The sequence below is a fragment of the Monodon monoceros genome, unplaced genomic scaffold, assembly GCF_005190385.1.
Source record: "Monodon monoceros isolate NGI ecotype Baffin Bay Population unplaced genomic scaffold, NGI_Narwhal_1 Super_Scaffold_7, whole genome shotgun sequence".
Lineage (NCBI taxonomy): Eukaryota > Metazoa > Chordata > Mammalia > Artiodactyla > Monodontidae > Monodon > Monodon monoceros.
This window is the reverse complement of record NW_021703784.1, coordinates 91,479,048-91,493,882: the sequence shown is the minus strand read 5'-3', so window position 1 is coordinate 91,493,882 and position 14,835 is coordinate 91,479,048. Positions and strand designations below refer to the sequence as shown.

Here is a 14,835-nt window from a genome sequence, read left to right as displayed (position 1 = left end):
TTTCTGCGGGTTAGACCACTGAGGGGTGATACCAGAACTAAAACCTTGGTCTGCTGACTCTAGGCTCAGCATCCTTTCCTCACCGCCTCTAAGCACACCAGTATTCAATGTGGTCTAAATAAAACCACAGCCTGGACTGAGGGAGCTAAGACTCCTTACTCTGAAATGGGTAAATATCCAGGGCTTCATGAATTCTTTACCATCAAAAAGCTCTTCATAAGGCAGGTTTGTGAAGAGTCATTCATTGCTGGATGCTAAATCTAGGGGAAACTGTGAGAGGGGGCAGGACATCTGCATGGTTTTCAAAGTGTCTCCCCACAGACTGCTTACTAGTGCAAGGGAAAAAAACAGTAACGCTACAGCAGAGAAACTGGGTAACCCCTTGACTGAAGGGTCGAAATCAACATCAGCAATAAGGGGCAGATGGATATCATGTGTCTCTGGATGTGATGCCCTGAGAAGGACACAATGTCACATATGTCATTTTGGCCAGGGAAGCATAACCTGAATCTAACCATGAGGAAGCATCAGAGAAACCCCAAGTGAGAAATGTGTGATTAAAAAGAGCAGAGGAGGGCTTCCCTGGTGGCGCAGTGGTTGAGAGTCCGCCTGCCGATGCAGGGGACACGGGTTCGTGCCCCGGTCTGGGAGGATCCCACATGCCGCGGAGCAGCTGGTCCCGTGAGCCATGGCCACTGGGCCTGTGCGTCCGGAGCCTGTGCTCCGCAACGGGAGAGGCCACAGCAGTGAGGGGCCCGCGTACCGCAAAAAAAAAAAAGAGCAGAGGAGTACTGTCCTCTTCAAAAATGTTAATGTCATAAAAGACAAAGAAAGGCTATGGATGTATTCCAGATTAAAGGAAACTAAAGAGACAGGAGAACTATATAATACCTGGTCCTAGACTGAATTCTTTACAGGAGGGTAAAAAATGCTATAAGGAATACTATGAGGGGGGAGTTCCCTGGTGGGCTAGTGGTTAGGATTCTGGGTTTTCACTGCTGTGGCCCGGGTTCAATCCCTGGTCAGGGAACTGAGATCCCACAACCCGTGCAGTGTGGCCAAAAAAAAAAAGAATACTATGAGGTCAGAAATTAGAATACAGATGGTAGGTTAGATGAAAATACTACATCAATGTTAATTCTAAAGTTGGTAACTATATTGTGATTATTTATAAGGATATCCTTATTCTTTGGAAATACACACCAAAGGATTTGGAGGTAAAGAAACATGATATATGCAACTCACTTCCCAATGATAAAACAAATGGAGTAAAATGTTAACAATAAGTGAATCTGCGTAAAGAGTATTGGGGTGTACTTTGTACTATTCTTATCTTTACAAGCTTTCTATAGATTTGAAATTATTTCCAAATAAAAAGTTTAAAAAAAAAACAAGGCGGCCTGTGAAAGTTTTACAGAATAAGAGTTCAAGGAGTATAGTTTTAGGATGTCATCTTAGTTTCAGCTATTTCTTACTTGCTTAGTATTAAGAGACAGAGCCCGGTACTGGGGCCCACCAACTAGCCAGTCAGAGCTCTTTGGATTTGGCCCTTTGAAAGAGGCATAATTTTGATTGGGTTTTAGTTACAGGGTAAGAATGAGAACAGATCATTCTCACCAACAGAGCACACCTTCCATGAGATTTACAAGAATGTACTTCTTATCCTCTATTCAAACATCAACAGAGTCAAAATTCACCTCTAGGACGTTTATATCACATGTTGTTACTACTATTTATTTGTGTTTCCAGAAAATGCTTATATATTAGCAAATCTGAATTCATGAAGAAAATTTTAAATGCTCTTACAAAATTACAGGAAAGAAGTTGAGGGAAAGATGGGGAGAGAAAAAAAGCAAAGAAAAAAATATTAACAAGGAATTAATATAAAACGAGCTGGGATTTGAAAACCATACTCTCTTCCTCTCCCAAAAGAGCAATCTGTTGTATCTTCACATGGAGGTAGACCTAAAAAGAGCACTTGCCTTCCAAAGATTAGAAGAAACTGAATTTTGGCATCATAGCATTAGCTTGGAAACCCTCTAGATATAGAGTTTGAAAATTCAAGACCAGAGGCATATGGGAGCCACAGAAGAAGCTCAAAAGGCCTTAAAAACAGAGGACTGTGTACCACCAAGCATGGCCATTCGTAGCCAGGGTCCTCTGTGATGCCAGCAAACGGCAGGTTTCTGGTGTGCCCCGCATTACACGTGCCATTAGCAACACAGAGACAAACATGATAAAAAGTCTGTTCTCAAGAATACACTGGAGTGGGGGGAGTCCTGGGCCAGAGAGTATCAGGCAGAGGTATATAATAAGGAATAAGAGAGCAGAAGGGAAGGTGTAACCACAAGTGCCCAGCGGCCAAGATAAGGTTTCCCAGGGCAGGTGAAATGAGGCTGAAGCCCTGAAAGACGGGCAGGGGCTGCAGGCTCCGGTGCGAATGGGACAGGGAGGAGATGTGGAGAGGAGACTTGCAGAGGAGTGGGGGCAAAGGCGTGCCAGCAGAGGAGCCAGTCAGGGGCACCGCAGAGGGCAGAGCATGCACTGGACACTACAGTGTCCGCTCTGCTCGGAACGCTCTGCTCAGGGTGGCGTGATGGAATGGCAAGAGGCAATGGCCTCGTGGGGTCTGAATTCAATCCTCAACATGACGGGTGGCCACTGGAGGACACTGAAGGAAAGCAACGTCATCTGACTTGTTTTTAATAAGATCACCCAGGAAACAGTATGTGGGATGGAGTGGAAGGGAAAACTAGCTGATAAATGCTCCTAGTCCAAAAAAACGTGCAGACACAACATACCACCAGAGAGAAACCAGTAATTTTTTAACTGAGCTTCATTTAGACCAGATTTTTTTTTCTTTAATCCCTTTGGTCAGAATTAACATGAGATTCTCTTCTACTTCAGAGGTTGATGTGTTCACACAGAAATAACAACTGTATTTTTCCTCACAAACATTTCAGTTTTTGTTTTTTCACCAAATTCATTCTAAGTTTAAACCATAAATGAATTCCTATGAAGGAAGAGAATGATCAATGAAATTACATCTATTAGGAAAAAATAAAAATTTGTCAAAGTAAAATATTTCAGGAAACAAATGCTAACGTGCTTTTGTAGTAGTCACAGCAGATCAATAGGCAGACCATATGCAGAAAAGATCTTTGAGGGAAACCAGACCTGAAAGTGCGAGACCAAACAGTCTTGTCTGTTCACAGAATTTGAGAAATTGATCATCTATACTCACAAGGCCTAAGACTCCCTTTGTCACTGAAACACTTGCAGCTTCTGGTCACACTGACTCTGGGTCACCCACCAATGGACCTTTAAGATTCCTGCTTGCTCTCAGTAGTGTTTAAAAATTGTTAAGTTAATAGCGTGAATATAATAGATTCATCAGAATGAGAAAATGGCACCACATTGTGTGGCACACGATGCCTGACCTCCCGAGTGCTTTACTGATTTCCTGTTACCAAAATGTAACACATGCTACGTAGCAGGTTCAAACTATTGGCATTAAAGTGACTGGTGTCAAGGAAGCGGGAAAAGGGAGCGTATGGTAGCTCCGTATAAAATTCAAGCTTCTCGAAAACCCTGTCCTCCCCAGGGTACCCTATATTTATGTGGAGCTGCAAATCGGAATGACACCAAAGGGCTATGACATCGAAGGATCCCTTGGGGGAGACCTCAGGTAAGGACTGAGGGAAAGCAGGCTCTAAACGGACCCTGGAAGACGAGGAAACATTTACCCTAAAGATATAAGGGAGGAAGTGGAACTAAACGGCCCAGCACCTTCTGGTTCGTGGCTGCCTAAGCAGATGGATCCAGTGAGTCTTCAGTGCTGTCCTGAAGGCCTGGAGCAAGTAGCCCAGTGGTTAAGAACAAAGGCTTTGGTGCCAAACAGACCTGGACTTGAGTCCAGTTCAACATGAGCAAGTGGCTTAACCTCTCTGAACCCCAACTTCCATAAATTTAAAGATGATGATGATCAACACCATCTTATAAGATCATTATGAGATGCAATGAAATACATGGATACATATGAAGTGCTCAGCATTGTTCCCGAAAAGTATCCCCTCAAATATTACCTATTATTATTATGATTGATCATTTGAGGCTTCAGGGTGCAAAAAGGAAAATACTAGGCTCACAGAATTAAAAGCCATAATGAACACTGGATGTGTGAAGAGGTGGGGGCAGGTCGTGGACAGGAGCAGGAAAGGGGTAAGAACTGCAACCTCTCCCAAGACATTGTTAAAAATGTGCCTAATCATGGAAATACTGTGAACCATTATTTCTTTGTGTTGAGCCAACAGCTGATTTGAGACTGACACCCATAAAAACCTCTACATTTGCTTCCTCTTGTATTTTGTACTGTAGTTTCACAGCATTGTATCTGTTAGCTACATAATAAAATCAAAGGTCTCTATAAAAATTAAGTCAAAATGGATCAAAGGCCTAAATGTAAGAGCTAAAACTATAAAACTCTTGAAAGAAAACATGGGGGGACAACCAACTATACTTCAATAAAATTTTTTTAAAAACAGGGGAAAAGCCTCATGGCATTTGATTTGGCAATGATTTCTGGGATATGACACCAAAAGCACAGGCAACAAAAACAAAAGATAGATAAATTGGACTACATCAAAATTTTAAACTTTTGAGCATCAAAGGACACTATCCATAGAGTGAAAAGGTAACCCACGGAGAGGGAGAAAATATTTGCAAATCATATACCTAATAAAGGGTTAATATCTAGACTATATCAAGAACTCCTACAATTCAAAAATAAAAAGCAAGCAACCCAATGAAAAATGGGCAAAGAACTTCAATAGACATTTCTCCAAAGAAGATAGCCAAATGGCCAGTGAACACTTGAAAAGATGCTCAACCTCACTAATCACTGAGGAAATGCAAATCCAAATCGAAACCACAATGTGATACCACTTCACACTCATAACGATGGCTACTATAAAACACAAACAAACAAAAAGAAAATAACGAGTATTGCTGAGGATGTGAAGAAATTGGAACCCTTACGCATTGCTGGTAGGAACGTAAAATAGGGCAGCTACTATGGAAAACAGTAAGGCGATTCTTCAAAACAAACAAAAAGAATTATCATATGATCCAGCAATTCCATTTCTGGGTACATATCCAAAAGAACTGAAAGCAGGGTCTCAAAAAGCCTCCCAAATGTCCATCGACAGATGAATGCATAAACACAATGCGGTATATACACGCAACGGAATTATGAAGGAAATTCTGACACATCCTATAACATGCATGAAGCTTGAAGACATTATGCTAAGTGAAATAAGCCAGTCACAAAAAGACAAATAGTGTAGGATTCCACTCACAGGAAGTACCTAGTGTGGTCAAATTCAGAGACAGAAAGTAGAATGTGGTTGTCAGGGGCTGGGGGGAGGGGAAATGGAAAGTTATTGTTTAATGAATACAGAGTTTCAGTTTTGGAGGATGAAAAAAGTCCTGGAGATGTAAGGTAGTAATGGGTGCACAACAATGTCAATGTACTTAATGCCACTGAACTGCATACTTAAAAGTGATTTAAATGGTGTTTTCGGTGATGTATATTTTACCACAACTAAAAAAAAGTAAAAGATCACTACCACACCTATATCATCCTGTTGTATGCAGTCACCCTCGTGCTAGTAAAACTCAGTCTTATTCAGCTCTCTCCTCTCTTGTGATTATTATACAGAGGCTTTGGAATAGTCATGGCACTCCTTGCATACCTGGCAGCTGAGAGATATTGACAGTCTAATTCTCTCAAAATAAGATCGTAAGAACTTACAATTATTATGCACCAACTGTTTATGCTGCATAGTTCTACTTTAGGTATTACCACTTAAAAATTCTAGTAAATTGTTTAAAATCTAGACTTAAGTGCATAAAGGAAAAGAAACCATGTCTTTAATGGTGCGCTAACGTCACATTCACTTACTTAGGAATGTGATTTTCTTTCGTTGCCAAGACAGCAACAGTTGCTGTGGAAACCACACAAAAACAGGGATACTTAACTGAAACAAACTCCACTCACCTGCACAAAGATGCCCTTGCTCTTATATTCTTCATGGAGGCATCTAGAGAAGAAATCTACAAAAGCCTGGGAGGGGGTGGGAGTGACAACACAAACACACATATTACATCAATCTGCCTGATCTGTAGCCATGGAAACAAAAATAATCAACTAACCATTTAACACTAGAGTTTCTAATCATTCTTTTCATTTCAAATGCAGAAGAGACCTTAAAAAAAAAAAACCTTCAAAACCTCAAGTTTTCTTTATCTGCCACTAAATTAAGTGTTCTCTTACCAAATATAATATCCAGATCAAATTCTGATTTAACTGGAAAAGGCTCTTATCTTTTCTTTTTTCAGAAAATGACTTTCCGAGAAGGAACGTCTTATTATATAACAAAGGATGCGTTCCTCCTCCCCACTTGCCATTCAAACAGAAACACAGTATGAATTCTGTTCAAGTCTGTTCTATGGGGATTTTGTTGTCAGTAAAGAGAAGGAAAGAGCAAGCGTCCTCTTGGTCCTTTGGGATGGCAAGATCCAAGAAGTGTAGAGGTGAACGTGACAGCCCATCTTCTTCCAACAGAACAACTTTAAATCTGTTTGTAAAATATAATGTGCCGCTTTTTACAAAGATGGACTCAACCTCAGGCTTGAAATGCAGAGTATCAGTGATGACTCTGCTAGGGCCCTAATTTGCGACAGTCTTGTGTCCGTGGAGCAGAACAGGCAAGAAGAAGTTGAAGTTCACCAGTCGCTTCAAGAAACATGGTGTTCATTTTAAACATGCCTACTGCATGTTCCAGATCTATAGAAAGCAAGCAGATTGCAGGGCTGGGGGGGGCGGAGCCAGGCTTTTTCAAAATACAGTGTGTAGTCACTTTAAGTTTTTCCAGGGGACAAAGTGAAAAAGAGGGCAGGCGTTTTGCTCTTTTCCTTTCCTGTCATATTGCAAGTTCTTATTGTGCATTTTATTTTGTTCATTTTCCCCTAAAAGCTTGTTTAATTTCAGCATCCCAATGGTCATTTTTATGTCAGAGATGTATCCTATGCTTCAACAACATATTTGAAAATGATGCTATTGACCTGCAGGCAGTACAAAATGCATTCTAAATTACTGTCCTAGTAGTAACGTGAAGAGGTGAATGGTGATGTGGTATAAAATTATGGCATCTTACAGAGAGGTCTGGAAAATTCTTGTCTCACTTCAGAAGTGGCAATAAATATCTGTGAACTTTGAAGAATGTGGCAAAAACTCACACTCCCCCATCTATCTTGTGCATACTATGTATCTATGTGCTGACTAGCTGCGATCCTTCTAAGCTCTGTGGACATGGCACTTAAGCTGTATGCTGAGTCATTCATGAATCAAATCCCCATTCTTAGACTCATTTATGTTATGTTCTGATCAGCTGAGCTAACTGGCCCAGACCAGCTCCTTGTTGGGAAGTACAAATACCAATTTTAAAACCAGTAAACTACTGGGAGAAAAAAAGCATCTGCAGATCTGAGATCTTGGTGCCTCATTTGTAAAGTTCATACCAGTTAGTGTATCTCCAGCTCTGGCTCCTCTGAAACTAGTGTTGGTTATTTTCCTTTTCTTCTCCGTCCATTTGAAAACTGCTAAGGCTAGAACTTCAAGAAAGTTCCATGCCCATTTCTCAGACTGAAAAGTATTCGTTATTCTTATTCTGACACAATTTACTAAAAAATTGTTCACCTTAGTTGCAGAGTACAAGGTCAACAGTGGAACTGGGTACATGCCACTGGCAGAGGAGATGTTCAGAATTGCCCCTTTAGATCTAAAAAGGAAGATGCAAGTAAACAGAATGAAATCATATATACAATTGTTTATAAATTACAGATCTAGATATCTAATTATTTGAAACAGAATATCCTGGCTGTTTTTCTAACACACATCTCTCCTTGCCTTTCATCAGCACGTGACATGCTTGGTCAGTGAAAGAGGCATAACGCAATCAAATAAAAATAGCTCTTCTTTGCAATTAGCTCATTTCTCAGTCTTAGTAATCAGGGGCATGACCAGATTAGATCTTCAGTCTCCTCCAGTTGATTTCTATTCTCTGAGGTCTTCTCTGGCCATAGCACCAAGAATTCTTACTCTTAAAAACACTCTCATACTCCTTGTATGCCTTTAATTTGGCATATCACCACATACTATCATGCTGTCATATTTAATCATTCTGTGAGTATAAACATTCTTCTCCCTCAAAAAAACCATAAGCTTCTAGACCTCAGAGCCCTTATCTTACACTTTTCCTCAAAATACTCTGCACGGTCCTGAGCATGTAACAGGTACTTACATGAATGAATGGTTATGTCCTGCTCTCAGGCACTAAATGTAGAGTTGACTCTAAAATCATGCGACTCTATAGTTCATCAAACCATATTCTTTTGCCAAGAGGCAAAGCTCAATTTCTACTGTAACTTTTCGCGACTAATGAAAGTTCAAAGTCAGAAAGTTACCAGGAGTTACTCATTCTACAAATAAATGAAAATTAGTTTGAGGAAAGCAATGCTGTAAAAACATACAAGTTGTCAGCAGTCGTATATGGCTTGCATAAAGTGTGAGGTTAGGGTTTTAGGAATTTTAGACAGAATTAACAGCCAGCTTTTCCCCCTCAAATCCATTCTTCTCAGGGGGTTGGTCCCCTTATTCAGCTACTGCAATCTGCCCCACCTGCGTCCTGCCCTCTAGATGAGGTTCCTTTCCTTCAATTTAGTTTCTCATTATTCTTGGTCTGAATTTACTTCCTAAGGCCTAATTTTTAAGTATTTTTAAAAAAGGACGATACAGACTCCTCTTATACAAAATAATAAAAGAAACATGACTAAATGGCATCTAAGTTATTTTAGACAGAAATCTGAAAAGAAATAATTCCCAAAGGTCACCCAGTCCATCTGCCAGCCTCTAGGCGAGATGCCACTTCAACCATCAAATGAAGTCTGGACCCTCCGCTTAATGAGTCACTGAAAACGAGCTGTTGTTTTTTGTTTCTGTTTTTGAACTGAAGTTCTTATTAGTAATAGTTATATACACTTTCCTAAGTGGCGAAATCCATTAACACGCTGGACATAGAAATCAAATCTCAAATTTTAAATTGTTATATTACGGTTTTGAAGAAAGTTGGAAATATTTAGTCAATGTATTAATTATACCATTCTTGTAGTTTTTGCTTGCCTCTCTCACACAGACAGAAAAGGCTTTTCTTTTTAAATTTTAAGAGAGTAAGAATGCCTATCAGGAGTTAGAACCCAAGTATTCTAAGGTAAAAACTGGTGAATTAGCAATGAGTATCTAGTAATTTCATTTTATCTATATTTGTGAGACATTCCTTTGATTGAAATGGGTTAAAAACCACCTTGGTTACTGAGACTTTTAATACAGTATTAATTTATGATATATAAAATATCTTTTTTTTAAAAATTTATTTATTTTGGCTGTGTTGGGTCTTCCTTGCTGTGCATGGGCTTTCTCTAATTGCGGTGAGCGGGGGCTACTCTTCGTTGTGGTGCATGGGCTTCTCATTGTGGTGGCTTCTCTTGTTGCAGAGCACGGGCTCTAGGCCCACGGGCTTCAGTAGTTGTGGCACGTGGGCTCAGTAGTTGTGACTCGCAGGCTCTAGAGCGCAGGCTCAGTAGTTGTGGCACATGGGCTTAGTTGCTCCGAGGCATGTGGGATCTTCCCGGACCAGGGCTCGAACCCATGTCCCCTGCATTGACAGGCAGATTCTTAACCACTGCGCCACCAGGGAAGTCCCGTAAAATATCTTTATCTTTTATAGGGTGTTAAAAATGTTCTCAAATTAGATCATGGTGATGATACACTCTGTGAATATACTAGAAACCATCAAATTCTATGCTTTAAATAAGTAGATTTTATGATATGTGAAATATATCTCAATAAATCTATTAAAAAAGAGAAAGAGAAAGTGAAATATATTTATGATATACTGGAATGTGTCACCTTTAAGCTAAGGGCAGATCCCAATCAAGTAGAAGCTAAGAAAGCTATTGTATCTTCTGCAATACAATATGCTTTCTGAGAAGTAACCCCAAATCCTGACAAGTTGCACCCCATCCTGAGCCCCAAGCATCCTTGTAGGTTTAGGTAGTGCTTTATTTTAATGTTTTCTCATGTAACCAGGAATTGCTATGTCCTCACTCATTCACAGCAAGTGAAGAAAAGCCAATTTGAAGTAGCTGTAGAAGATGCTGTTTTTCACTGTAACCTATCACACTGCTGGTTTTATCAGCGGGATTATGGGCTGGATGATACTCAAATTGGCTGAGGTGGCTGCATGTGCCCTTGAACAAAAATCTTACATTCTTTATTTCCTTCCACACAGATGAAATACAATTTAAAAGTCTTCCAAAATTAAAGTTTAAATGTTATCAAAAACATTTTAAAAATTAAATCTTGACCTCACCAAAATTGATTCCTAAAACTTCACTCACCAAAGCAATGGTTTCAATACAGGAAAATTTATTTAAAGATAATAAAAACCTTTTTCCTGGTTGCAAAATTGATACAGACCAATAGTCAAATATGCTACAATTATGCAAGCATGTGCTTTGTTTACTCCTTGAGGCAAGTGAGATTTTTGTTTCTTAAATATTCTACCCTAATTTAAAATTTCTAGGGGGTAGAGTTAGTTTGAGTTAGTGAAAAGTCAGAATTGGAAAGTACTTTATTCAAAACACCACATTTGCACTCTAAAATGCATGAAAGCAAATCCAACACCAACAAAGTATAAAGCGAGAATGCACTAGATCTAAGTAAACACTAAAAGGATAGCATTTATCACTGCACCAAAATAACAGTAGAGAAAACACCCCTTCCACAAAAACACTGTGCTACGAAGGTTTGTCTCCCAAAAACCTTCCCTCCCCACACACACAACAGCATAAAAGTCTCTCTCCCTCTCTCCAAGGATAATGATATTCGACTTAGTTTTGTCTGAATCACAAATAACACACTTGTAGAGCTGTCTCAATCCCTGTACTGTATACAGTATCTATTCTTTACATAGAGATGGAGATGAACATTTGGGACCACGAGGCACAAAGGACTCGCCTTTAAAATCAACTACTTTGTCTAGCGCTAATCCCCCATCTAAGCAGAATTAGTGACGTCAAACCAGTTTCCATGGCACAGCCAGACTCATGACAACTCTGTTATATGAAGCAGAAGGACAAAATGGGCTGCGCTTAATTGCACACAGAAACAAACATAAAACCAAACCCTGGTTACTCTCTCATTTTCTGGGGACTTGGGGAACAATTCTAAGACTGGAAGGTACATTGAGAATATTTGCTGAAGTTCCATAATGAAGACTCACGATGCTCATATTTCAGCACATTTCTAGTTTGCTATGACAAATATCCAAATAAACAAGTCAAGTAATATTTTCTGTGATACAACATTCTTAATTCATCAGGTTGCTTACTTGCTAACAGCCACACGATGGTGTCTCGGTGGTGTAAGTTATTGAGGATCTACTAGAATTAAAATACTGCAAAAAACAAAGCAGAAACCACTGCAGATAAGGAAGCACCTTTTCATCCAAAATTATTCTCTTCAATGACTAGCCCTCCCACAAGCGAGACATTAAACACACAAAACCCTATAAAATTCAGTACCTTATATTCATAGCCTCCTATAGCTATGCTTTCTAGACTTTCCTGTGTCCTGTGAAATCCCCAATTAGAAAACTCTCCTTAATGATCACTTGGATAAAAAAAATTCCCAAGCCTCTTTTCTTCCTTACATACCCCACTATTCTATCAGACTGTTGTAGTATCCTTGTGCACAGCTCTTACAAAAATACTATTGTCATAGAGGAAATGACAGGTCTTCCATGAAATAAGTCACTGATTTCTGCCTTCCTTGGGACCCTCTCATCACTGCTCCACACTGCAGGTGAGGGGGGGAAGACGGGGAGGTGTAAATGCTGCTGTGAAGCAATGGAACGCAGGGTCGGTCCTAATGTGGACTGCTTACTTGATACAGAGTGTGACTGCAGACAAGGGAGATTGTACAAAAGACTACATCCCAATTCTTCATATTTTCGCTTCTTATCAGGGAGCATATAAGTGTGCTCTTGGAGGGTCATTACTTTTTTTTTTTTAAGCTTAAACATAACACAGAAATTGGTACAGACAGTTCTCTAACAGATTCTCAAAAAGACTGAGAAACATATCAAAACAGGGCTCCATGTCAGAAAAGAATCCTGGATCACGGAGGTCAGATATATAATTAGAACCAGCGATCCAAATACATTATACAAGTATTGCTTTGTGGAAGAAAGTTTGCAAACATTTCCCACATGAAAGAGAACTGCCTGCCCTAAAACACCATAACATGTCATAATTCCACCTTAAGCAATACAGTATGAAAGGGGCTATTTTTAGCTTTTCCATGGTTGTTATGGCAACCACCTCCTGGCTCCAGCTGTACAAAATGTTTATAATTCCAGGGAAGTGGAAAGAGTAAGTTCCCTCTATAACATAATTATGTACTTTTTACTTGTATGATAATAATACCTTAGTTTGATTATAGAGACTTGTTTAGTGATAGTCAGCTGGCCCTAGGCTATAGTTCTAGAGGGTTTGGAAAATCGCATACATCAGAAGTAGAATCAGTGAAAGGGGAAAAAACCCACAACAACAAAGAACCCTGCTGTTCCTCAATGGAGATATGAAACCTACGTATGGTAACCAACCATAGTTATGCCATTTGGGGATGGTGTAAAGGGCAGGCTATAAACAAATCACTTGTAATACGTAAGTAAGAATGCTTTCAGGTGATCTGTGAACTTAGAGTCTTTCTTTCTTCTTGGGCACACAGCTAATGACATTTCTGGCCTCCCTTGCAGTTAGCTGTAGCCTGTGACTGAGTTCTAGACAATGGGATGAGGGCAGAAGTGAGGGACACCACTTTTAGGCCTGGCCCATGAAACCACCCATAAAATCATCCTTCCTCTCTCTTCCCTCATCTGCTGGCTGGATGCAGATGTTTCTGCAGAGAACCACAAGGCCCAAGAGAAGAGTGGACCACCTTCACCCCAGATGGAAGGAACCTGAGATCCCTGGATGACTGGGTAGAGCAGAGCCCCGATCGCTGATCCACACCAGACTGTGATGTGAGGGGAAAATCAACCTTTAGAGTGTTAAGCCACTGAGATTCTGGGGTGGTCTGTTATAGCAGTTAGCCTGCCTTGACTAATATAACGAGTAACTCCTTTAACTCAAGCAGACATAGCTGTTCCTTCTCCTATCCAAAAGTACCGATTCATAAAACCCACTTACATTTCTGACTAGTTCTTAGCAGGTGCCACAATCACCCCTGTGACATCAGTTTCAATACCTAGCCTACGATGGCTTTCCACCAGATCGTTTTGCAACCCCCGTGTAAAATCAATTTGATTTCTTAAAGGCAAGGATCCAATTCATCTTCTGTGATAAACTTTACTCAGTGAATGCCTGTTGAAACAGATGGATCCTTTCCTTTGCATTCTTTGTCTTTATCTAAGGCTCCAGCTACAACTGTGATCGTGGCTGCTAGGTCTACAGAGAGAGGTGTGAGCACCTTGTGTCTGTATCATTTACTAACTAATTATGTAGCCTCATGGCACTCAGTTTCTTTGGATCTCACTTTTTATGTCAAATGAGGGGGGTTGGTCTCAATTAATTTTAAAGTACTGAAATTCTCTGACTCTTTGAATCTAATTTTTCCTGGTCATAACCAGTATCTCTTTTGATATGATTTTTACCAACACACTTAAAAATTCCTTTTACAGTACCTCTGTGGTATATAAATTTCTTCTTTAATGGATGGAATGTACTAACCTGAATTAATACTGTGTCACTTGCAGATATCCAAACTAGAATTAAGTTGATGACCCAAACTTCATCCCTCTTGAGTTCTATGCTGTCTGCCCTAATTCTCTGTAATCTTCTAGGATTCTGGTCTGGTTTGACCACCATCACTTCCATACCTGACACACTCAGGGGCACACTCCCACTGTGGCCATCAATAAGTAGTTTAAAGGTTTTAAAGGGGAATTTTACTAAAATAAAGAAATTAAAATATACAAAACCACATGTAAAATGCATTACAAAGAAAGAGCCTTGCTACAAAGTAGCTGCAAAACAAAATGGATTCCTAACTTCAGTGTCCTCATTTGTAGGATGGGGGGAGGCTATCGGAGTTAAATGAGCAAACATATATCAAGTTCTCATCCAACACCTGGCACATAACATGGAATCAATAAACATGAGCTGTAAACCCTGCCTAAAGCTGGTCATGGAGGTTTCTTCACAGAAGTAGGGTCCCTGGGTCTCCCCTTTGCAAAGCTGTGACTCCTTTGGATCTCTTCCAAACTCAAAGCTATTTTGCAGAGGAAGGATGACTGTGAAGCCCTAAATTTAGCAAATGACCAAGCAAGCCCAGCTCTTTGCAACAGGTTTTCTTGGAAAGCTTAGCCATCACTCAGGCTTCTCTAAGGGAGGAACAGAGCTTAATTACCATCTGACACTTCACGCTATTTCAAATGTAAGGACTTAGCAACACATTTCTCAATACAAATGAAGACATCTAGCATATCCTAGTGGAAGCCCATTCAAACTGGAACACAGCTGGGGCTAGAGGACACAGCCTCTTCCTCCAAGGGCAAGGGTGGGGGCTGACATCTTATAATCACTTTCTAACATGCCCAAGTCCCTCATACATCCATTCTCCCAGTAAGAACAGAAAACACCAGAGGATGGATG

At 40.1% G+C, this 14,835-nt stretch overlaps 1 protein-coding gene across 2 annotated transcripts in view; it reads right to left on the bottom strand.

The window, feature by feature from the left end:
* Positions 1 to 14,835, bottom strand: part of HSD17B12 (hydroxysteroid 17-beta dehydrogenase 12) — a 165,799-nt gene that overhangs the window by 11,920 nt on the left and 139,044 nt on the right. For both annotated transcript variants that reach the window (XM_029207055.1, XM_029207053.1), the window contains exons 8-9: positions 7,760 to 7,841; positions 6,059 to 6,124 (exon numbers count right to left, since the gene is read on the bottom strand). In XM_029207055.1, coding sequence (XP_029062888.1) covers positions 6,059 to 6,124; positions 7,760 to 7,841 — 148 coding nt within the window. The remainder of the gene's footprint in view (positions 1 to 6,058; positions 6,125 to 7,759; positions 7,842 to 14,835) is intronic.